Below are 24344 nucleotides of genomic sequence, written 5' to 3'. Positions count from 1 at the left end.
TAGAAAAGACAGAAAATTGGAATAGGACTTATAGTCCTTATCACTAACTTTTTTCAAAATTAATTTTAATTATATACCTAACTTGGTTAGTTATGTAGTAGTGTTGATTGCTCAGTCATGTCCGACTCTTTGCAAACCCCATGGACTGTAGAACACCAGACTCCTCTGTCCATGGAATTCTCCAGGCAAGAATACTGGAGTGGGTTACCATTTCCTTCTCCAAGGGATCTTCCCAACCTAGTAACTGAATCTAGTTCTCCTGTATTGCAAGTAGATTCTTTACCATCAAATATTTGTTTTACTCAGAGGTTTCCTAAGTTTACTTGGGCTACAAATTCATCCTTCCTCAGGTTGGCCTTATTGATTTATTCTTTTCGACTTGACTGATAAATAAACAGGCCATCATTCTTCTCAGAGAGTCAACTATCTGACAAAGGAGGGCTCAGGAAATGGTTGGCACTTACAACCTTAGTTAACAGAGTGATTTTTTCCTATTTTTCTGAGCAATCTAAAGCCAACATGAGGTGATATACCATCCAACTAGCCTGCTAGAAAGTTAATAAATCTGGTCAGATGTGGGAAGGCTTTACCATTAGCAAAAGACATATGTATAATTTTATTTACAGCTTAGTCATTTAAGTGATTATGGCAACTAGAACTATACCAGTGACTATGAAAGTGAAAGTCGCTCAGTTGTGTCCGACTCTTTGTGATCCCATGGACTGTATGGTCCATAGAATTCTCCAGGCCAGAATACTGAAGTGGGTAGCCTTTCCCTTCTCCAGGGGATCGTCCCAACCCAGGGATCAAACCCAGGGCCTCCCATATTGCAGGTGGATTCTTTAGCAGATGAACCACAAGGGAAGCCCAAGAACAATGGGTGGGTAGCCTATCCCTTCTCCAGAGGATCTTCCCAACTCAAGAATCAAACCAGGGTCTCCTGCACTACAGACAGATTCTTTACTAACTGAGCTATCAGGGAAGCCCTATGGCCTTTGCAAAAAGACAAGATGCCACCTTTAAGAAGTCTCCAATTATGCCAAATGGTGGCGTTGAAACAACACATCAGGTGGTAAAGATAAAGTAGAAGTGGATATGGAACTATAAAAAAAGAAGGACAAAAATCTATTTATGCACCTTGAAAGATGCTTTGAATTAGGGTCATATAGAGGAAATAGAACTGAACTTTGGGCTTAAAGGAAGAGTTAAATATGATATTATAGCATCCAAATACTGTTAAAAAACACTCACTTTTCACAGCTAAAATATAGGGACATCAGAGTGTTTATGGCAAATCAATTAGTTGAGTCTGGAATCTAGGATTTCTTTTCCTGTCTGATTGATAATAGTCCACATACCTTGAATCATTGTGTGTAAATTTTTTAATGGATTATTCATGATAATAAGAGACATAAATCCACTTAAATCTTACAATAGAGGAATTCAATTTTATATAATTATCTCCATACCCCATCTTCATAAAAGTTCTTGTATAAATAGCCAGTAAGTCCTGAAACTGGCTAATATGCATTTTCCTAATTATCTTTCTCTTCAGGTGAATGTGGTAGCAAGTCATAGATTATCTGAAAGTAAAGAACAGTCAAAGAATAAGAAATAAAGGACCCGGATAACTCACCAATTAGAGAAATACCCCTTTTATTTTCAAAACCAAAATAAGCAAATTCCAAGGGGTGAAACAAATGAAAGAAGAAAAAGGCACAAGTAAATGCATTCACCTTTCCTCCAGCGCTCATGTCCCCTTCCCTTGAACTGCTCAAATGTTAGAAAGGAAGAAACTCCGAGAGGGGAAAGGTCACTCAGAAAGAAGACACAGTGCAAACACCATGTCTGTAATGGAGGGCAATGTGAAGTAAACTCCTGCTCTGAGCCTGTAATGAGAGAGAAAAGAAATGAAGAGCTGGAAAGGTCCACTGTCAGAATTTACTATAGGTAAATTTCAGTGACTGAAAGGCACAATGACCAATAACCACTTGCCTGAGACAGAAACGATGTGAAGTGCTGAGTCTGCTTAGCCCATGTCTCTCCCCAAGTGTTTGGCTCCTGATGTTTCAGACCACTGTTCTCTGCTTCAGAACTCTCCTGATTACCACTGGGTTCCAGTAGAGTAGGAATAAACATGAATCAGATACAACAGATTAAATGAAGTCTGTTAGGTCCAGAATCGGGATATATCAATATAAAGTGGAAACATAGAAGGAGGCTTTCTTTACAGCTAACATGAAAGATGAATTCTTGGGGAAAAGGCCATTTTATTGAAAGTGCTAGAAACATTTGCTATAATCGTTAATAGCCCTCTGCTGTGCCAGCATGATGAAGTTGCGAGTACCTTAATAATTCAGGCAACCATATATGATTTTGTTCTTTACTTGACTGTCTGCCAATTTAATCAATTGATAATGAACCTGATGTTTCACGTGTAAGAAAATTAAAAAGAAACACTAAAAGGATCAAACACTCAAATTCTACAGAACAGATTTGACAGATCTTTAAACATTGATCCTCCCTCAAAGACGCAAATCATATGGATGTGGTTGTAGCATTAATCAAAATTTCAGATCCCATTGAGTTCATCCTAGTGTTGGCCTTAGTTATTTACACCCAGATTGCAGCTCAGGAAAGGGATTGAGACACAAATGTGTTGCCTGCAGTTTATCTTTTCGCCGATTATTCAAACTTAAAATCAGAAAAGACTTTGATGTCTCAAGTTGTTCCATTTTGAGAGTTGAGAGCAAAAATGAAAAGAAAGGAAGTTGCTGAAAGGAAGAATGAGGTAGAGATTTTTTTTTTTAATCAGCCAAAACAGTATTAATAATTCTACTTGCCTGGCACCTAGCACCATGCTAGGTACAGTTGATAAAATACAGAAGAGGCACTGTAGATAGGTGCTGTATTTTTGGACCTGACATTCTAATTAGAAGGATAAAACATCAAAACCTATATAACAAAGAACCACTTTATGAACAAAAGAGCATGGCCAAATTGGGCTGTGAATTTGGAGGCAGCTAGACGAGTCAAGGAAGGCTTTATGGGGAGAGGTGGATCCACTGAACTGTAAACTATCTAAAATAAAAAATAGTAAGTCCAATTTTCTGCTGAAAATACTGGTCATAAATAAAAGTGGAGAAATTTAGATCGGCTTACAAAGCGGAATGGATTTAGTTAGTTGCTCAGTCGTGTCTGACTCTTTGCAACCCCATGGACTGTGGCCCACCAGGCTCCTCTGTCCATGGGGATTCTCCAGGCAAGAAGACTGGAGTGGGTTGCTACTCCCTTATCCAGTGGATCTTCCCAACCCAGGGATTGAACCTGGGTCTTCCACATTGCAGGAAGATTCTACCATCTGAGCCAATATTTTCCAGCAAACCTTCAAATGCTTGTGTTGATTGTTACCACACCCTAACTCCCGTTTTGTTCCCCCTACAGTTGAAGTGAGTGGCAACTTAGGCCAGAATGACCCTGGAGGCATATTCGACACCTCTTTTTATTATTCTCCACATAGAATACATCAGCATTTGGATGCACCTTCAAAATACATCCAAAATCTGATGCCTTCTCACTTCCTCCCAGCCACCACTATGGCCCCAAGCCACGTCATCTGTTGCTGGATCTCTGCAGTGACCCCGTCAGTGTACATCTCTTGCCCCACAATCCGTCAGCCACACGGTCCTGTTCAAATATCACTGAGATCACACTACTTTCCTTCAGACTCTCCAAGGACTTCCCATCTCAAAGTGTCAAAAGTACTTTGAGGTCCTTTGTGACATGAGGCTGTCCCCTCCCCACACCATTTTTATTTCTCTGATTTTTATCCCCTTTTGTCTCTCCATTCCAGCCCTCCTGCATGCTCAGCAGGCTCCACCCTCTCAGCAACCTGGCGCTTGTGTTTGTTCTACATGGAACCCTCTTCCAGGATAGCTACCTGGCTGTTCCTTTATCTCCTTTGAGTCTGTTTGAATGTCACATGCTCAGTGGGCTTCCCTGACTACCCTATTTAAAATTACAAACCACCTCCTCCATGCTCCCTGACACCCCAGTCCTGTTCTCAGGTTAATTTCTTTTCCATAATACTTAGCACTCACTCGTGCTGTATAACTTAGTTACTGCTTTTGTTTATTATCTGTCTTCCACCCTCCTGAGGTCAGGAAACTGTGTGTTTTACCATTCTCTGAGACATCCCATCACCTAGAACAACATGTGGCACATCTTAGATGCTCAATAATATCCATGGGATAAATGGATTGTGGAGCTAGAGTCAAGGTCATCATGGCAAATGAGGGCAATTCTCCTGGAGTTGTGTTGCATTTGCATTTGTTTTAAGGAACAGATTTCTAATTCAAGATCCAGGAATTGGATTTGGGGGCCTTCTGAATCCCTGAAATGGGTGCAAAATGTTGTGTTCCCCTATGTTTTTATGAGTGGAAGTGAGGTTTTCTTTTTAGCTTTTATCAGCTTCTCAAAGAGTCTTTGACATAGAGGTAAAGAGAATCACTGGCTTAGAGTATTCCACAGCACTTGAGGAGAACTACCTAGTTTGTTTTCATTTTACAAATTAGAGTACTCATCATTTTAAATACAGGAAAATTGATAGACCGAAAGATGCTAAAAGTTGTATTTTCACAAGTCCAAACAACCTTAGTGAAAGTGAAAGTTGCTCAGTCGTGTCGAACTCTTTGAGACTCCATGGACCATACAGTCTATGGAATTCTCCAGGTCAGAATACTGGAGTGGGCAGCCTTTCCTTTCTCCAGGGCATCTTCCCAAGCCAGGGATCAAACCAGAGTCTCCTACATCTCAGGCAGATTTTTTACCAACTGAGCTCTCAGGGAAGCCCCAAACAACCTTATCATTTGGCTAATTCTGTCACTGTCAGCTTAAATGGAAGGACCAGATGTCAAAACCGGTCAGCCTGGCAGAGCCCCATAAGATCAATTCCTTTGAATTTCCTCAGCATTTGTACATGTGGTTTATACACTCTCTTGTCCATTCGTCACCTTGAAACTGCTTTTGGCCTATTCTGTGTATGTATGTGTGTACAGAATGAATATTTAATTGTTTGTTAATAAAGTAATATTGAATGAATGAAGTCACAACTGAGATAACTACCTGTGGTGCTATATTAAATTAGTGGTAAAATCCATATTATTTGATTTCTGATCCACTGTGTTTTCTACTTGACTGTATAGGCTCTGTCTTGGTGCAAGATGACCTTCTATATAATTAGAAACATAAATAATGTACCAAGAACTCTTGTATTGTAATCTTGGTCTTAGGAGGGGCCTAAATGGTGACCTTGGCACTTGCTCTGCTTTGATTACTTAGATTTTTAAATGGGAATAGTATAATCATCTAGTTGGTCTTGACTAAGTAAAAATATAAAATATAAGTCAACCTATGTTGTCCCACGGAGAAGGCAATGGCACCCCACTCCGTACTCTTGCCTGGAAAATCCCATGGATGGAGGAGCCTGGTAGGCTGCAGTCCATGGGGTCGTTAAGAGTCGGACTGAGCGACTTCACTTTCACTTTTCACTTTCATGCATTGGAGGAGGAAATGGCAACCCACTCCAGTGTTCTTGCTTGGAGAATCCCAGGGACAGGGGAGCCTGGTGGGCTGTCGTCTATGGGGTCGCACAGAGTCGGACACGACTGAAGTGACTTAGCAGAAGCAGCAGCATGTTGTCCCAATCATCACCAACTTGTTTTAATTTCTGAGCAGAAAGCTGTAGGTATAAACATCATAGGTAAGACTACTCTTCAAAGTAGCCAGTATATAGAAGGTTCTGATACAGTGAGGAATAGTCTTTCCTTTACAGTTAGGGGAGCTGCTACCCTGACCACTTGTGACAATAGGGATGAATTCCTTTGAAGAAGCTATGGGAGAGTTGGGGCTGATTTGCCGTCTATGGGGTCGCACAGAGTCGGACACGACTGAAGCGACTTAGCAGCAGCAGCAGCAGCAGCAAAGATGCAATAGTGACTTAATGAAATTCTCTATTTCTGTTTTTGGTGAACCACCTGTATCCAGCAAGTTAGGTAACAAAGCAGGTGTTAGGACAAACTTCGCCTGAAGACACTGGAGCTTGCTAGCTGGCATCATTCCAAAAGCATGATGAAATAAGCTGTTAGATATGTTGTCAAAGAGATTGATGGTATCAACTATTTTGAGGTTTCCTCTGATTAATTATATAGGCAACATAACTGTTCACCAAAGGTAATGCAAATAATGATAGTCATGTCCTGGCTATAAAGAATAGAAAATAATAAAACAATATGGGAATCAGTGACCTTTTTGATCCATCAAATATCCTATTGGAATCCACTTATACAAATAAACTTTCTTTTCCCACTTATTTCTACCTTCCATTTGTGGGCTTACAGACTTGTTAGAGAGTGATAGGATCTTAAATGTTTAATCAACGATAAAACAGAATCTTCAAAGATAAATTCATAGCCAAGATCACTTGACAGGGTCAGATCAGATCAGATAAGTCGCTCAGTCGTGTCCAACTCTTTGTGACCCCATGAATCACAGCACTCCAGGCCCCCCTGTCCATCACCAACTCCCGGAGTTCACTCAGACTCACGTCCATTGAGTCAGTGTTGCCATCCCGCCATCTCATCCTCTGTCGTCCCCTTCTCCTCTTGCCCCCAATCCCACCCAGCATCAGAGTCTTTTACAATGAGCCAACTCTTCGCATGAGGTGGCCAAAGTACTGGAGTTTCAGCTTTAGCATCATTCCTTCCAAAGAAATCCCAGGGCTGATCTCCTTCAGAATGGACTGGTTGGATCTCCTTGCAGTCCAAGGGACTCTCAAGAGTCTTCAACACCACAGTTCAAAAGCATCAATTCTTCAGCACTCAGCCTTCTTCACAGTCCAACTCTCACATCCATACATGACCACTGGAAAAAACCATAGCCTTGACTAGACGAACCTTTGTTGGCAAAGTAATGTCTCTGCTTTTGAATATGCTATCTAGGTTGGTCATAACTTTCCTTCCAAGGAGTAGGCGTCTTTTAATTTCATGGCTGCGATCACCATCTGTAGTGATTTTGGAGCCCAGAACAATAAAGTCTGACACTGTTTCCACTGTTTCCCCATCTATTTCCCATGAAGTGATGGGACCGGATGCCATGATCTTCGTTTTCTGAATGTTGAGCTTTAAGCCAACTTTTTCACTCTCCACTTTCATCAAGAGGCTTCTTAGCTCCTCTTCACTTTCTGCCATAAGGGTGGTATCATCTGCAAAACTGAGGTTATTGATAATTCTCCCAGTAATCTTGATTCCAGCTTGTCCTTCTTCCAGTCCGGCATTTCTCATGATGTACTCTGCATATAAGTTAAATAAACAGGGTGACAATATACAGCCTTGACGTACTCCTTTTCCTATTTGGAACCAGTCTGTTGTTCCATGTCCAGTTCTAACTGTTGTTTCCTGACCTGCATACAAATTTCCAAGAGTCAGATCAGGTGGTCTGGTATTCCCATCTCTTTCAGAATTTTCCACAGTTTATTGTGATCCACACAGTCAAAGGCTTTGGCATAGTCAATGAAGCAGAAATAGATGCTTCTCTGGAACTCTCTTGCTTTTTCCATGATCCAGCGGATGTTGGCAATTTGATCTCTGGTTCCTCTGCCTTTTCTAAAACCAGCTTGGACATCAGGAAGTTCACGGTTCACATATTGCTGAAGCCTGGCTTGGAGAATTTTGAGCATTACTTTACTAGCGTGTGAGATGAGTACAATTGTGCAATAGTTTGAGCATTCTTTGGCATTGCCTTTCTTTGGGATTGGAATGAAAACTGACCTTTTCCAGTCCTGTGGCCACTGCTGAGTTTTCCAAATTTGCTGGCATATTGAGTGCAGTACTTTCACAGCATCATCTTTCAGGATTTGGAATAGCTCAACTGGAATTCCATCACCTCCACTAGCTTTGTTCGTAGTGATGCGTTCTAAGGCCCACTTGACTTCACATTCCAGGATGTCTGGCTCTAGGTCAGTGATCACACCATCATGATTATCTGGGTCAAGAAGATCTTTTTTGTACAGTTCTTCTGTGTATTCTTGCCATCTCTTCTTAATATCTTCTGCTTCTGGTAGGTCCATACCATTTCTGTCCTTTATCGAGCCCATCTTTGCATGAAATGTTCCTTTGGTATCTCTGATTTTCTTGAAGAGATCTCTAGTCTTTCCCATTCTGTTGTTTTCTTCTATTTCTTTGCATTGATCACTGAAGAAGGCTTTCTTATCTCTTCTTGCTATTCTTTGGAACTCTGCATTCAGATGTTTATATCTTTCCTTTTCTCCTTTGCTTTTCGCTTCTCTTTTTTTCACAGCTATTTGTAAGGCCTCCCCAGATAGCCATTTTGCTTTTTTGCATTTCTTTTCCATGGGGATGGTCTTGATCCCTGTCTCCTGTACAATGTCACGAACCTCCGTCCATAGATCATCAGGCACTCTATCTATCAGATCTAGGCCCTTAAATCTATTTCTCACTTCCACTGTATAATCATAAGGGATTTGATTTAGGTCATACCTGAATGGTCTAGTGGTTTTCCCTACTTTCTTCAATTTAAGTCTGAATTTAGCAATAAGGAGTTCATGGTCTGAGCCACAGTCAGCTCCTGGTCTTGTTTTTGCTGATTGTATAGAGCTTCTCCATCTTTGGCTGCAAAGAATATAATCAATCTGATTTCGGTGTTGACCATCTGGTGATGTCCATGTATAGAGTCTTCTCTTGTGTTGTTGGAAGAGGGTGTTTGTTATGACCAGTGCATTTTCTTGGCAAAACTCTATTAGTCTTTGCCCTGCTTCATTCCGTACTCCAAGGCCAAATTTGCCTGTTAGTCCAGGTGTTTCTTGACTTCCTACTTTTGCATCCCAATCCCCTATAATGAAAAGGACATCTTTTTTGGGTGTTAGTTCTAAAAGGTCTTGTAGGTCTTCATAGAACCGTTCAATTTCAGCTTCTTCAGCGTTACTGGTTGGGGCATAGACTTGGATTACTGTGGGTACTAGCAAACTAAAATTACAGTCAGGGACTTCTAGGTCTTTCCTCTTTGCACGTATATACATTGGTTTCAGGGTCTTTCTGACAGTTCTTTCTCTTTCATCCTTTGTGTATGTGTAAGAGAGAGAGGGAGAAAGAGAGAATGAGAATGAATATGAATCTGTAATCATTTAAGTATATTAAAGTTCATTATTTATCTTAATGAAAGTATCAATAATAGTTGTATAGAATTTATTTGTGAAGAGGGGAGTATCTACAGTTACAATATTGAATTCCAGAAATAGTCACTGCATTTCCCAAAATGTGCCTGCCTTTTTCAGATCATAAGTATTATAAATATCTCAAATGTTGAATATATGAAAAGCAGTGCTTCTTGTACAAGATCTTATATAAGACTTAAAAATTCTCCAGTGATGTCTACCTCCCACTGTGTTTAAGGCAATTAATACTTAACACCTTTAGCAATATTCCCTAGAGTAATTATTAAACATAGACTATTGGGCCATCATTAACTTATTGGGAAAGATAGAATCAAAGAATTATAGAACAAAAACTGCATTCAGTGCCTGCACTCCTCTTTATTATGACAAGCAATACTATTCATTCATTAACAAGTATCTATTAAACAGCTGCTGTGTGACAGGCACCATTTAAAGTGCTGAGGTTAAAGCCAGTGAACAAATCAAAGCCTCCTACCTTCATGGAGTTTATATTCCAGTGAAGGGAAATAGACAGTGAACAGAAAATGCAATCAAGCAAGTTGATTATATGGTACTTAAGGTTATAAGTACAAAGGGGGAAAAAGTAAGAAGGTGAAGAGAGATTATGTATTGTAGTGAGGCTTCCAATATTAAATATTCATATGTTTGTTAACAGTAAAGTACTGTACTTACTGCTGAAACTAGATCATCTATAATATTATTTCCCTCAAGCTACAAGCAGAGCATCAAAGAACTAGGGAAAATACAATATATATGTGTGTGTGTGTGTGTGTATACAGACATATTATTGTCACATATATATATATATTCAGTAGACTATGTGATTTATTATTCATAGAGGGTAGAACTTAGTATAAAATGACATTTTTATCAAGGAGCAATTTTAATAAACATTTTTTAAAAGATACAGCAGAGATCTTCACAGCATTATTAGAAAAACTGAACTAAGATAACAAACATGAGATCCTGATGAAAATTCCTCACATACTACACAAATAAAAGTTGTTTGTCTTTTTTATTCCATAGTGAGAGACGCTCTTGTCACTGTTTAGGTTTCACTTTTGTAAAATCCAAGAACCGTGGCAATTTTGGTTCCAGCTAAAATATTCTTCACCATGTCTGTATCAGAGAATACCTAAAAAAATAGAGAAAAAAATCAAATGTACAATTTAGATACAAAGATAATCCATGGACTATCTTGTTCCCATGACTAAATTATATCTGTGATCTTGAGTCCATTGCATATGCCCCAGTTCAGGCCTTCACATAACAGCTAAAAATGACTTTTCAGCTGGGATCAAATATTGTGTCCTCCCTGAGAGTAACAGCATCCTTATTCATGCTGGGCAGCGGATTCTCTCCATCTTCAAGGTTTTTCACTCGCATAATTTTGCAGTTTCCTGCCAGACATCAAGAACAAAACAGGGATGGGGGGATTAAAGTAAAAAAAACAAAATTAGATATTTATTTGTGGACAGTGGTGTTAATGAACACATCTCTGCCTGTGTCCCCAAACAAACTCCTTTTCACAACACTGTGGAAACTAAGCACTGTTTGTATTTTGTAGCTTGTATTTCTGATTGTATTTCATAGGCTTTTCACAGCAATTCTGCTTAGTCACTTAAGAGTTTTCTTTTTAATCAAGAGATGTCCAAAGAGCCATGTAAATGGACATTCAGAAAAAGGTTTTATTAAGTGTTTGTATGGGCCATCAGAGTCTTAGTCCAAGGTTTTCAAAAACAGTGAACAAGATTCCTTGACACCATACTGGACATGGATGATTTTAAAGTTCAACCTTTGGAAATAGAATTTTCTCCTTTGCCATAAATTCTATGTCATAGAATTTCTCTCACAAGTTGTGTTATGAAACTAAGGGAAAAACAGCTTATCTCTTTTGTCTTAAAGAGACTCCTCTTTAAATGTTCAGCAAGATTTCTTGTTCATTATGAAGAGCCGGTTATAAGCATTCAGGGGGCATACAGCTCAGGTTTTTAATAGGATATTTAGGACTCCAAGATCTATCAAAATGGCCTTCTCCGATGGATATTCAGGGTGTCAGATATTCAGTATGCCAGAACACAGGTTGGAGAACTGTGAAGGAAATATAAAGTCAATGAAGAAGGTAGCATTCGGGGGCTTCAGGGAGTACAAAGATAATTGTGGATCAATTGTGCCAGACAATTTGAAGCAACTTAAGACTGCCGTCAGTACTTTAATTGTTTCTGCTGCAGAGTTTGAAAGAGCATTTAGTTCAATGAATGATGTGTTAACACCTAGTTGCGATGTTCTGTCCATTAGTTGCATATCATCTTTGTCTTTTTATTAAGCTGGTTGGTCCACTGTTCCACATGCTTAAGCCTAAAGATTATGTCAAGAAGTGGCTTGTAAGTGGCGGCTTGAAAGCCAGAAATTGTAGAAATGTGACAAGAGAAGCTCTCAGCTCTTCTGTCTTACTTTTATTTTATTTGAAGAGTCTGAACTGTTTCCCCCTCCTTAAGCCTGGGCTCCTGGGCATTGAGCGAGTCAAAAACTACAATTTTCTCATGTAATGAAATAGGCTAAAACAAGATCATGTCAGTCCTAAGTTAGGTAACTTTTTCACTTTGGGAAAATCAATAATACCTCCCCTATGAACACCCAATGTATGGTGGATGGAAAACTATATGCAGCCCTCTAAGGAGTTACTAAGGGTCCCCTTGAGTCTATCAGCTCTATGTCTACATGGAATATACCTCGAAACAGGAGAAATGGGAAATAATTGAGGCTCATCATCGGAATTGCCCTTTCGCATTGGACTCTTTGGTGCCTATGCTTTAAACAGAATTTTGTTTTGGGTCCCTGGGTATTCTTTCCTATAATGCAGATGTGAACTTGAAAAGTTATGGACTGCAGAATCGAATGTGTTTGTCTTATGATAGCAATGGGGCTTGTATTCAATAGCTAACTTTTAAGCACCTTCTCTCTAGTCTCTCATATATTCCCATTTTCTCCACTTGCCATTCATTTATTCTTACTTCTCCTTGTCCAAAATTTAAAAGAGACAGCATTGTAGGCACAATATCTCCTCTCTGTCAGGTCCATAGCCATTTGGCTTTGTTGTGCTTTTTCCCCCGCCTTTTCGTACCTTTTTTTGTTCTGGCAATAGACCTGAAAACTTACATCATGGGAGTCAGTAGCTTGTGACTTCAAACAACAGGCATTCAAATTCAAGTGATGATAGATAGCTCATGATTAAAATATCTCTCTTTTCTTTGTGCAATGAGCCAGCAAGATTCTTTGAGAGCATTTAAACTCTAATGCTATCATACTTCAACATTCTTCTCCAGAATTCTTCACATTCACAATTTCTCAGGAGAGGGTATTAGCTGTCCAAATTCTCATCAGTGCCATTGTGCTCAGCTATAACCTTGAACTGTGCCTGGCCTTTCTTTACTCCCTTCCAAAACACACTCCCGGAGTTACTATTTATTTTCTCTCCCCACGTATATATCCACTGAGAAAAGGCACCACTTAAGCCATTACCAATTTTGAGTTTAAATACTTTCACTTGAAAGTCTGCAGGATTTTGATCTGATTGGTACAGATAATTTGAGGGGGATTCTCTTTTGCAGCAACTTGGGAAGTAGCTCCGTCTTCTTGATGATAAGTTGCTGAGAGTAAAGGAAGAAAAGAGCATTTCAGTTATTGAATATTTAATTCTGGACAGCAGTTTAATCAGGACTGGGATTTGGGCAATGGCTCCAGCCCCCTCCTAACTTAGTATAGTTTCAGTTCTTAGTATTCCTTAATTATCCCACTGAGATGTTTGAGAAGCAACTAGTAGTAAATGAACTTGGCAAATCAGCTATTACCCAAGTAATGAAATACAAATACATATGTTTGACAATTCTGCAGGGAAATTTTTTAAGCCAGGATTCTCAATGGATTGTATTGGCCAAGAGAGGGAAAAACAGGTGTTGTTATCAAACCGTATCTACAAACAGTTTGACAGGAGTTTTAAAATAATGCACAGATTTTCCTTGCCATGAATTCCAAACATGTCAATTAACCTATGGAGAATCCTGATTGTCAAATAATGAATCAATAGACACCCCACAGGACAGCGGAGGGAGGGCTCGCAATGACGTCGGGTTAAATATTCAAGGCTTTCTCCCAAACAGTATATCTAAGGATGCATATCAGCTTCACATCTAACCTCCAACAAAGCAGAGATCAGCTCTACTGAGAAAATTGATTTTATTCAACAGTAAGGCAAGGGAAATTAGTAAATTCAATATTTGTAGAAAGAAAATAAGCGAAGCCAGCTATTCCTGGTGGTCTGAGACTGTTCTTTGTTTTGGTAATTATGCCTTTATGTTTTAGGGCTCTTATTTACATTTTCAGAAGGGCTTGAAATAGTTCATGCACCGAGGTTCCCTTGTGCATCCAGGTTCTTCTACTGTGCAACAATAAAGTTGTCCCTGGACCCATACAAATTGAAAATGAATCCTAACTTTATAGAAAGTGCTGCTTTGCTTCTCATTGTTTGGAGCTTCTTTAGAGCTGAATCACAAACTAATGATCTCCACTGCAGCCAAGTCCTTGGTGTGATAGTATCTCATTGTTGTGGAGCCCACATTTACATAATGCAGAGTCTAAAATACCTTTGAGTTCCAGAATAGAACGATGGAAAATAATTTTATCCCAGTTTCTGTTGCACCTGGATAGTAAGGCACAGGCAGAAATAGAGCAACGGGCTGAATTTACTAATGTTTGCTATTGGATGGTAAGCCATTCTAAAGCTATGAAAGCCTCCCAAACCCCATAGGTCTCCATTTTGCCATCAGCCGTACCAGTTTAAACATTCTGCTGCAAGAAATATTGACAGGTCAAGTACAGCTGGGAAGAGCACGTGTCCCAGTGGCCTTTACACTGACAGTTTCTCCCACATTAAAGAGTTAACTAGCAGCCAACCAGCTCGAAGTGGGAGCTAATGAATGAAATGGAGATTGATATAGACTCTCTTTGGAGGTGCATCGATCTGTATCTTGTGAACTCAGCTTAGGAATTCTGCAGGCAGCATTGCCTGAGTAACCCTGGCATGGTGCCCATTAGCAAATAACTCTTTTAATGTTGGTCTTCAATTGATATATTTATTGTATCACATATTACAGCGACCCTTCCCTCCGCTGCTGTTGTATGTGATGGTTGTGCTATCAAGCTAAGGGAGAGTTCAACAGGGTGCATTTGAGTTTGGACAGCATCAATGAAATAGTTAATTAATTGCATCCTTCATTTGCATGTGATGTATCTTAAGAGGTCTTACTGGGGTACTGAATCTTCGTCTTTGCTATCCCATCTAGCAACAATGAATTTAATTAGGATTTTAGACCTTGGCAAAGACACGATCTCTTAGAATGCTATCACAATGAAAATAGGGTTTAAAATAGTATAAGACTGATTAGTCTCACAATCTCTAATAAAGATAGAATCTGTGTAACTGATAAGTCTCAGAAACAAGCAAAGATAATGCCTGGTTAAAGAACCAAATGGTGACGTGCTAGATATTGATGGAGTCCAGTATGTCATCTTTAAGCCGTACTTCAGTGGGTCCTTTTTATTTAGCTGTGGTTCTCTAAGTTTATTAAGTTTAATATTCGTCAGAATTATAGTGGGGCCTTGGTGGTTCAACAGGTCTGGAGTGGGGCCTAAAATACGTGTTTTGATCCTTTCTCAATTTTGATGCTGGTGATCTGTAGACTTTAACTATTTCAATGGTGATGTAAGACATTAGAGACAATGGAATTAAGAGGCGCTCAGAGGTCAATGTGCCAAAAATGTGAACTACTAAAATGTTAGCCTAAACATATGTATTAGAAATAGCAATATTCATCACAGTAGCTTCACTTCGGTGACTGTTCTGTCTGTGGAGGTGACTTTTACCCTTGGAACTGGGCTCCTTTCACCCCATTTCCAGAATCTGGGGTTTGGGCCTCTCCATGGACCAAGGATCCAAGCCCACTTCCTCATACACAGGGATTTCTGCTTTGATTCCACTTCTCTCCATTGCTTCTTAACTTTCCATGCAGTCATACGGGGTGGGGTGGGGGAAGCCCCTTTTCTTTCATCAACACATGCTCAAAGGTATTTCATTATACTAGCTTGAAATTATTGTCAATATGCTAAATGAATAAACTGAAAACTTCCCTAGTGAGATAACCTAGAAAAGCCAAGTGTCTCCTTCTGTAGGGAAAGATCCTGAGTCTATGGAGTTTGGGCAGCTTGTACTAAGAACTAAAGTCCACATCTCCTTAAATCTGTCTCTACTGCTCAGGTTTACCAAAGAATATCTAGCTTATTGTCTGAATGCAAAATTATCTCAAAGAAATCCGCTGCCAACTCTCTCTCTTACTGGAACAAAAAGCACCTAGAATTATTTGTTAGTAACATAACCAAGCTCATCACCAAGCTCATCCAGAGAGAAAAGTATATACTACAGTCCCGTCAGAGCTAGTTTAGTTGCCAGAGAAACAGAAGGGAACGGAACAATGCCTAAGATTTCAGAAGCAGTTTATTTCTTCCCGGGAAATGATTCAGGTCAAAATAACAAAATGTTGGTCATTTCAGGGTGCCTGGCACATGACTAAGCACTTGTTGTTGTTCAGTCACTCAGTCTGACTCTTTGCAATTCCATGGACGGCAGCATGCCAGGCTTCCCTGTCCTTAACTGTCTCCCAGAGTTTGCTCAAACTCATGTCCATTGAGTCAATGATACCATCCAACCATCTCATCTTCTGCTGCCACATTTTCCTCCTGCCCTCAATCTTTCCCAGCATCAGGGTCTTTTCCAGTGAGTCGGCTCTTCCCATCAGGTGGCCAAAGTATTGGAGCTTCAGCTTCAGCATCAGTTCTTCTAATGAATATTCAGGGCTGATTTCCTTTAGGATGGACTGGTTGGATCTCCTTGCAGTCCAAGGGACTCTCAAGAGTCTTCTCCAACACCATTTCAAAAGCATCAATTCTTTGGCACTCAGCCTTCTTTATAGTCCAGCTCTCTCATCCGTACATGACTACTGGAAATCCGTAACTTTGATATACATGGACCTTTGTCAGCAAAGTTATGTCTCTGCTTTTTAGGTGGCTCAGATGGTAAAGAATCTGCCTGCAATGCAGGAGACCTGGGTTCTATCCCTGGGTTGGGAAGATCCCCTGGAGAAGGGAATGGCTACCCACTCTAGTATTCTTGTCTGGAGAATCCCCATGGACAGAGGAGCCTGGAGGGCTGCAATTCATGGGGTCGCACAGAGTCAGACACGAGTGAGCCACTTCTGCTTTCACTAGGTTTGTCATAGCTTTTCTTCCAAGGAGCAAGTGTCTTTTAATTTTGTGGCTGTAGTGACCGTCCACAGTGACTTTGGGGCCCAAGCAAATAAAGTCTGTCACTGTTTCTATTGTTTCCCCATCTATTTGCCATGAAATGATGAGACTGGATGCCACGATCTTAGTTTTTTGAATGCTGAGCTTTAAGCCATCTTTTTCACTCTCCTCTTTCACCTTCAAGAGGCTCTTCAGTTCCTCTTCGCTTTCTGCCATAAGGGTGGTGTCATCTATGTATCTGAGGTTATTGATATTTCTCCCAGCAATCTTGATTCCAGTTTGTGCTTCATCCAGCCTGGCATTTCGCATGATGTCTCTGCATGGAAGTTAAATAAGCAGTGACAATATACAGCCTTGATATATTCCTTTCCCAATTTTGAACCAGTCTGTTGTTCCATGTCCAGTTCTGTTGCTTCTTGACCTACATACAGGTTTCTCAGGAAGCTGGTAAAGTGGTCTGGTGTTCCCATTTCTTGAATTTTCCAGTTTGTTGTGATCCACACAAAGGCTTTAGCATAGTCAATGAAGCAGAAGTAGATGTTTTTCTGGAATTTCCTTGTTTTTTCTATGATCCAACAGATGTTGGCAATTTGATCTCTGGTTCCTCTGCCTTTTCGAAATCCAGCTTGTACATCTGGACGTTCTCAGTTCACATACGGTTGAAGCCTGGCTTGAATGATTTTGAGCGTTACCTTGCTAGCATGTGAAATGAGTGCAATTGTGTGGTAGTTTGAACATTCTTTGGCATTTCCCTTTCTTTGGGATTGGAATGAAAAACTGACCTTTTCCCACCCTGTGGTCGCTGCTGAGTTTTCCAAATTTCCTGGCATGTTAGTGCAGCAATCTAACAGCATCATCTTTTAGGATTTGAAATAGTTCAGCTGGAATTCCATCAGCTCCACTAGCTTTGTTCGTAGCGATGCTTCCTAAGGCCCACCTGACTTCACGCTCCAGGATGTCTGGCTCTGGGTGAGCGGCACCCCAGCACTGGTGCCTCTCAAAATGCGGTGTTTCTAAAATGTCAACAGGGCTTGTGCCACCCCACCCCCAAATGTTTATGTTGAAACCTTAATCTCCAAAGTGATCTATTTGGAGGTGAGGCCTTGGGGAGGTAACTAGGACATAAGGGTGGAGCCTGCACAAATGAGAAGTGCCCTTATGGGAAGAGCCAAGAGAGAGATTCTCTCATTTTCCACTGTGCGAGGATACAGCAAGCGGGGGCCCATCTGCAAACCAGGTCTCACCAGACACTGAATCTGCTGGCAACCTCAGTCTTAGACTTCTAGCCTCCAGTACTGTGAGGAACAAAGCTTTGTTGTATAAGCCACCCAGTCCATGGTAATGTGTTAGAGCAGCCCAAGCTCACCCAGACAGTATGCATAATAAGTGCACAAGTGCATGAGGGGAGCAGCTAATCTTAAATTCATGCAGAAGGAACAGATTTGCTGTGGATAAAGCAGTGTGCCTGGAGATTAGGAGTTCCGTGAGAGCCCAGGCATGGGACTGAGCACAGGAGGCAGTGTGTGCACCAGGGAATATTGAAGGCAGTGATTCCTGGGAGGGTGTGACATGCAGAGACTGAGCTGGGGGAGGCGTCTTTCTCTAGCACATGAATACGAGAAGAGCAGCAGATATTGGGTGTGTGGAGAGGAACAAGCAAGGGAGCTTTGACTCACTGCATTTAGGGGCAGATTAAGTTGCAGGGGCCTGGGTGATACTGGGATGGAGACGTAGAAAAGGGGTGATCCAAGTCTGAGATCTCAGGAATGTCCCATAGCAGTGAACCACCCATGTGGCAGCTGAAGCCACGAGTATAGTAAAGACTGGTTAAAACTGTGGTTCTCAAACAGTGGTCCCAAGCCAGAGCAGCAGACTCCCCTGGAACTTGCTTTTCTAAGCAAGTTCCTTGCTTTAGAAAGTTCCTTGGGCCCCACCCCCAGACCTATGAAATCAGAATGTCTGGGGGTTAGGACCCTGGTCATCAGAGTCCAGCCATCCAGGGGATTCCTGTCTTCCCTCCAGTTTGAGAAGCACTGGTTTAAGGAAAGTGTCACATGAGCACAGTTACAGGGCACAGTTTTCTCAGATGTGAGCAGACAGGTAGGAAAGGAAGCAGAGTGGGGAGAGGGAAGTGTTTGCAGAAGGACGAGCAGTTAGTAATGTTGACTGCTGCAGAGGCTGGATAGGAAGAGGCCTAGGACCTGCCCATCAGATCTGACAGCTAGTAGATTGGTGATGTGGCTACGGAAGTTTCAGAGCAGGCCATCTGGAGTCCAGTTTCCAGAGGGTTGTTGAAGGAAGACTGTGTGAGGAAGTGGGGATAAGGAGCTTAGATTACTTTTGCAGCAAGCTTATCTGGGAAGGGGAAGAGGAGAGAGAGGGGAGTTTTAAGCTGGAGGAGAGGTATCTTTTCAAGATGTACAAAAGCTGACATCTTGGGTTTGTTCCTGGACCCCAGGGCAGGAGCCAGGGAGGAGCAGAGTGACAGAGCAGAGTCTCACCTTAAACATGGTTTCCCTTCCCCAGACTCTCATGGCCTCAGTTTAAACATTTAATCACAGCCTTCTTCTAATTGTGACAGCAGCCTCATCGCCTAACATCAGACACAGCCCAGATGTAATATCCTGTATGAGGCACAGAACTGTCACTGCACACTCAGGTGTCCATGCCCTGGACTGGTGCCATCTCTTGGCTTCTCTGTTGCTTCCTCCCACTGTCCTTCGCCAGCTCTCCATGGTCAGCTTGGAGAATCCCTTCTTCTGATCCGTAAAGACCCATCTTCTCTCTGAAAGTGTCCCTTCTCCCCTAGGCAGAGTGAGTTGACTCTTTCCGCCTTTAGCCCTGTCTCTCACTGCAGTGTGGCCATGCTCTCAGGTGTCTGCATCAGGGACTGGAAACACAACTGGACCCCACTGACTTTTGATTCCGCTGCCCCGCGCAGTGTCTGCCCATCCCAGGGGCTTCCTGGAAGTGTGTGAAGGGCCTGTGCTTGGTTTCTGCATTAGAGATTCACTCTTCCATCTGCGTTTTTTGCCTGCCTCAGGTCTCTAAGTTTGTCTGAATACAGATAGGTTTTGCAGTAGCAGTTTTCTCTCTCGGATGAAGGGTTTCCTACAGTGTGGGTTTCATTACTTGAGCTGGAGCTTCCTGGAGTTGCCCAAGTGACTCACCTGTGACATATGAGGACCTTTCCAAAGCTGCAGTTAGCCTGGGAGAGTTTCTAAGGAAGTCTAGGCTAAACCTTGAGAATCAAGTAGCCATTACCAAGAGACCATAAAACATGGGTATTCTGACCAGACACCAAGGCAGTGTGGCCTCCAAGACTCATCAGCCAGGCAGCTCTTCCTAGAGCCACACGATAGTGAAATTCCTAATGCCATTGCCTGGCACACCAGCCTCCTCAATGTCAAAACCGGACACCATGATCAAACAGTCAAAATGAAAATGTCCTTGTCGGGAAATTTCCAGCATCTTCATTTCCCCCCTGCTCCCAGGCTGTCGGCAGGAGAAGAACATACACAGATAACACTATTGTGCACACACACAGTAATTGCAGGTTTAAAGACTAAAGCGATTGGTCTATTTGCTCTTCTTCTACTAGAACCATTATATCTATATTTGTTTTCCTTTAGCATCAATGTATATGGAGGCATTTTATTTTTTCATGATAAAAATAAGCTTTTTATTATAGGCTTGAGAAAAGCATTGCTAACGTGGTGGTGAAATACACTTCTTAGGGGTCACTTTTAGTACTGGCAGTAAAGAATGAGTTCCCAATAATGATCTAAAGATACTGAGAAGTGAATCTTTTTCATTGAAAGTTAGTCAGGAATCTATCAGAGAAGGCAATGGCACCCTACTCCAGTACACTTGCCTGGAAAATCCCATGGATGGAGGAGCCTGGTAGGCTGCAGTCCATGGGATCACTAAGAGTCGGACACAACTGAGTGACTTCACTTTCACTTTTCACTTTCATGCATTGGAGAAGGAAATGGCAACCCACTCCAGTGTTCTTGCCTGGAGAATCCCAGGGACGGGGGAGCCTGGTGGGCTGCTGTCTACAGGATTGCACAGAGTCGGACACGACTGAAACAACTTAGCAGCAGCAGCAGCAGCAGCAGGAATCTATAATTAATCTTATATTTTCATCTTCAGTACTGAAATCTCTAGTTAAAATGTAAAACACTCTATCACACCATGTCTAACTTTATAATAAAAATGACCAAGAATCATTTCTAGCTTGCAGGACTCAGCTGGTATGTTTATAAAGTGTCCTTGGGTTTAGATCTATTTAGCACCCCCTTAATGGGGTCAAATATAACAAATTTTTCTCCATATATGATGGTGAAGAAGTGATCGGAAGAAACTTTTCCATGTAGCGTCAGGAAACTTTTCCATGTAGTGTCAGCTTTGTTCACTACTTTAAAGAATTTTCAAGCTTATAAAGCCCTGCTTTTTCATCATGGGAAAAAATAGATTATACATCGTTCAGGAAACAGAAAAAAAATTATAAGGAGATTTTGCCTATTGAATGTAATGGATTGTCAGGAACCCTTGACATTATTCTACAGAGAGGCCACATAAAATCAATACATCTTAGGCAAGCTTTAATTTATTTGTAGGTTCTTACAACAAATGACTTGCCTTTTTTGTTTGCCATTTTTCTTTTTCACTTTTGCACTCATGAGTAGCTACGGTTTTCATCTGTCTCGTTATTAAGCACAAAACAAGATGATTGTGTCATTATTACCGTCTATTTTTTAAGGAGAATGATTGCCACGCATGAAGGAAACACCCAGGAATCTAGAAGTTGTGCATAAGGTGCTGGTTGTGAAGCATTGCCCTCTGCCCCCTTGCCTAAAATGCAGAATCTCCTCCGCCAAGGAGCTGGACCCGACCCCAGATCATATACTGCGTTTTTCTTATGCCTGTGCCTCCTGTGAAGAAATAGCTCCCACCACTCCCCAGCCTCTGTGCTGCCTGGTTTCTGTAAGGTTAGTAGCTTATTTGAAAGGAGGATGCTTTAAAATACACAACTTTATAAAAGGAAGGATGGGATATTAAGAGGACTTGCTTTGATGGTGTTGATTCTGTGCTGATGATGGGGACTATCAGAGAATTTGGAGTGAAAAGTATTGGACACGTCCACCTACCAAACACTACTGATTATGTGTATGCACTCTGATAAACATTTCCTCTTTATATATTTCAGAAATTTTTCTTTTTGGTATTAAATCAGTGTTGCTGCTGCTGCTGCTGCTAAGTCACTTCAGTCGTGTCCGACTCTGTGCAACCCCATAGACAGCAGCCCACTAGGCTCCCCTGTCCCTGGGATTCTCCAGGCAAGAATACTGGAGTAGGTTGCCATTTCCTTCTCCAATGCATGAAAGTGAAAAGTCAAAGTCGCTCAGTCGTGTCCGACTCTAAGCGACCTCATGGACTGCAACCTACCAGGCTCCTCCATCCATGGGATTTTCCAGGCAAGAGTACTGGAGTGGGGTGCCATTGCCTTCTCCGAAATCAGTGTTAAAGACAATTAAAATGCAATTATTTAATCCTCATGGTCAAACAGATGAGCTGTGTCCTCCAGCTGCTCCTCCCAAACCAGGACTCTCAGTCAGCACGGCTGTGTTGAGGGGGTGGTGGGGGACACGCCAGAGTCAACACCAAGCTGGGCCTGAACCCTGTTGTCCTACTTACCACCTCTGTCATATTGGGTGAACTCATAACATCTCTCCTTAGTTTTCTCATCTGTAAAATAGAGAAAATAATATTACTAGCCATGTCGTCCTATTCTGTGGGTTAAATTTCAGATGTATCGGACGTGGTAAACATAAGTACTCAGTAGACATTGGCTATTATTATGTTTCACTGCCAATGGGAACTCTGCCTTGGGTAGGTGCTTGGCTTCTTCGGTGAAGACTGTCAGCCCAGGACTAGAAATGTCCAGCCTCAAACGAGGAAGTTTGAAGCTGTGTAACTGTGAGAGCAAGCATTTCAAAGCAATTCTTTACAGTGGTAATGGATGTGGCAAATGTGTGGATTTTGTTAGGATTTCTTCTGACAGCCATGAACACAGATATATTTTAAAGTAATGTAACTGTCCTAAATCTCGAGCAGGGAATACAATGACTTCTAGTATTATTTTTCACTTCTCCAATGACACTCCAGAAGTTATATTTGATAAATTCCTTAGAAGTTATTTGACTTAGGAAGGGCCCTGTACCATTTAACCTTGGTTTTGTTCTACTCAGACCTGTGTCCAAGGCCCATCTAATGTAATATATCACAAAGGTTAATACGCCAAGGCCTTCCCAGAGCATGATTCCCTGGGACCGCTTTTAGGGAAAACGACCTTAAAGTGAGGCTTTTTGCAACACCAGTAACTATTACCAGTCTAGGTTTAAGTATGCCTCTTTTAAGCCCATTTCTCCTCTATAAAAAAGCATAAGAGAAAAAACCTAGTACGTCAAGAATCAGGAAAGGTGGATAAATATACATAATCTTCTTTGGCTTGGCCAATCTCAAGAAATAGAAGCTGGAAACAAATATAGACTATCAAGAATTGTGCTGCTCTTAAAAATGATTAGTTCTGCTTTATATTCATGATCACTGAAACTGCCATGTATGATATAATCTGGGAAAGAAGTTGTCTAAATTTTTTTTTAAAGAAAGTTATAATTTACTTAGCTTTTCTTGAAACACTAAGGACTTGCTAGTAGTTTTATATAACCTGGCATCTAGAAGGAAATTCATGCTAAAGACGATGATAACAGATGAAGGGTTGGAGGTTGTATATTCTCCTCTTTGTTCCTGGTCAAGAATATGACCTTTTCTTTCTGAGTTCAGATACATGAGTCACAGTTTTGGGCTGTCCCCAAACTAAATTGCCCTGCCACGACATGCTCTTCCGTGCGTCACCAGATGAGTGTTATACAAGAATATAAAGTTTTTCATGTCAATAATTATCCTTTCAGAATCTGTCTCACATGATGCTCAAACACCAGCTGTAAAGTGGCATTTTTAAAAGAGGAAAGTAGAAAGGGTACCTAACTTCACCGAGGTCCCTTAGGAATTTAATGGTGAAATGTACACCAAGGCCTCCTCATCTTTGGTTCTACTTGTCATTGCTTATTATGTTCTTAAAATGCCACTATGATTTTTACAAACGTGACTCTTGTTTGCTGCTTCATCCCCACTCCCCAGGGAAAACAATATCAGTTGAACCTGCACAAGTTCTAAGTCGCTTCAGTCTGACTCCAGAGTGTCTGACTCTTTGCAACTCTATGGACTGTAGCCTGCCGGGCTGCTCTGTCCATGGGATTCTCCAGGCAAGAAGACTAGAGTGGGTTGCTATTTCTTCTTCCAGGGGATCTTCCCGACATAGGGATCAAACCCATGTCTCTGACATCTTCTGCATTGGCCGGCAGGTTCTTGACTACTAATGCCACCAGGCAAACCAGATTTACTAGATTCTAAATGCAAATCATATCATCCCTATCGGGCAAGTGGCCTGTAATAGTTTCCTGGAAGGTCTACTTGAAGGTTACGTAGTACTCACCTTTGTAATATGGTCTGGCATTTCATAGATTTAGTTGGTCTGTTGACATAGTTTAAAGAATCTCTACAAAAATGTTTACAATGCTGATGTTTAAATAATTGAAACTCAAAATTCTTAAATTTAAGAAATGGTTCCCACAAGATAAAAGCTTATACAAATATTTATAACTCCATTTGA

The 24344-nt window shown here is 41.2% G+C and overlaps 2 protein-coding genes across 30 annotated transcripts in view; one reads left to right on the top strand and one right to left on the bottom strand.

The window, feature by feature from the left end:
* The window catches only part of NPAS3 (neuronal PAS domain protein 3), a 958674-nt gene that overhangs the window by 762809 nt on the left and 171521 nt on the right, over positions 1–24344 (top strand). The window lies entirely within an intron of this gene.
* LOC147349293 (uncharacterized) overlaps positions 401–24344 on the bottom strand; it is a 290491-nt gene continuing 266547 nt past the window's right edge. For 19 of the 26 annotated variants that reach the window (XM_086363646.1, XM_086363645.1, XM_086363637.1 and 16 more), the window contains 2 exons: positions 22307–22357; positions 401–12900 (listed from right to left, as the gene is read on the bottom strand). In XM_086363646.1, the coding sequence (XP_086219772.1) occupies positions 7481–9199 (1719 nt within the window). In that variant the 5' untranslated portion in view covers positions 9200–12900; positions 22307–22357 and the 3' untranslated portion in view covers positions 401–7480. The remainder of the gene's footprint in view (positions 12901–22306; positions 22358–24344) is intronic. The other 7 variants (XM_086363659.1, XM_086363658.1, XM_086363656.1 and 4 more) reach the window with 2 other exon arrangements.

This window comes from Bos grunniens, chromosome 21, assembly GCF_055505025.1.
Source record: "Bos grunniens cultivar Pamir isolate PY7600 chromosome 21, Bosgru_T2T1.0, whole genome shotgun sequence".
NCBI classification, from domain to species: domain Eukaryota; kingdom Metazoa; phylum Chordata; class Mammalia; order Artiodactyla; family Bovidae; genus Bos; species Bos grunniens.
Note: the sequence above shows the minus strand (reverse complement) of the source record. Positions and strands in the feature narration are given on the sequence as shown.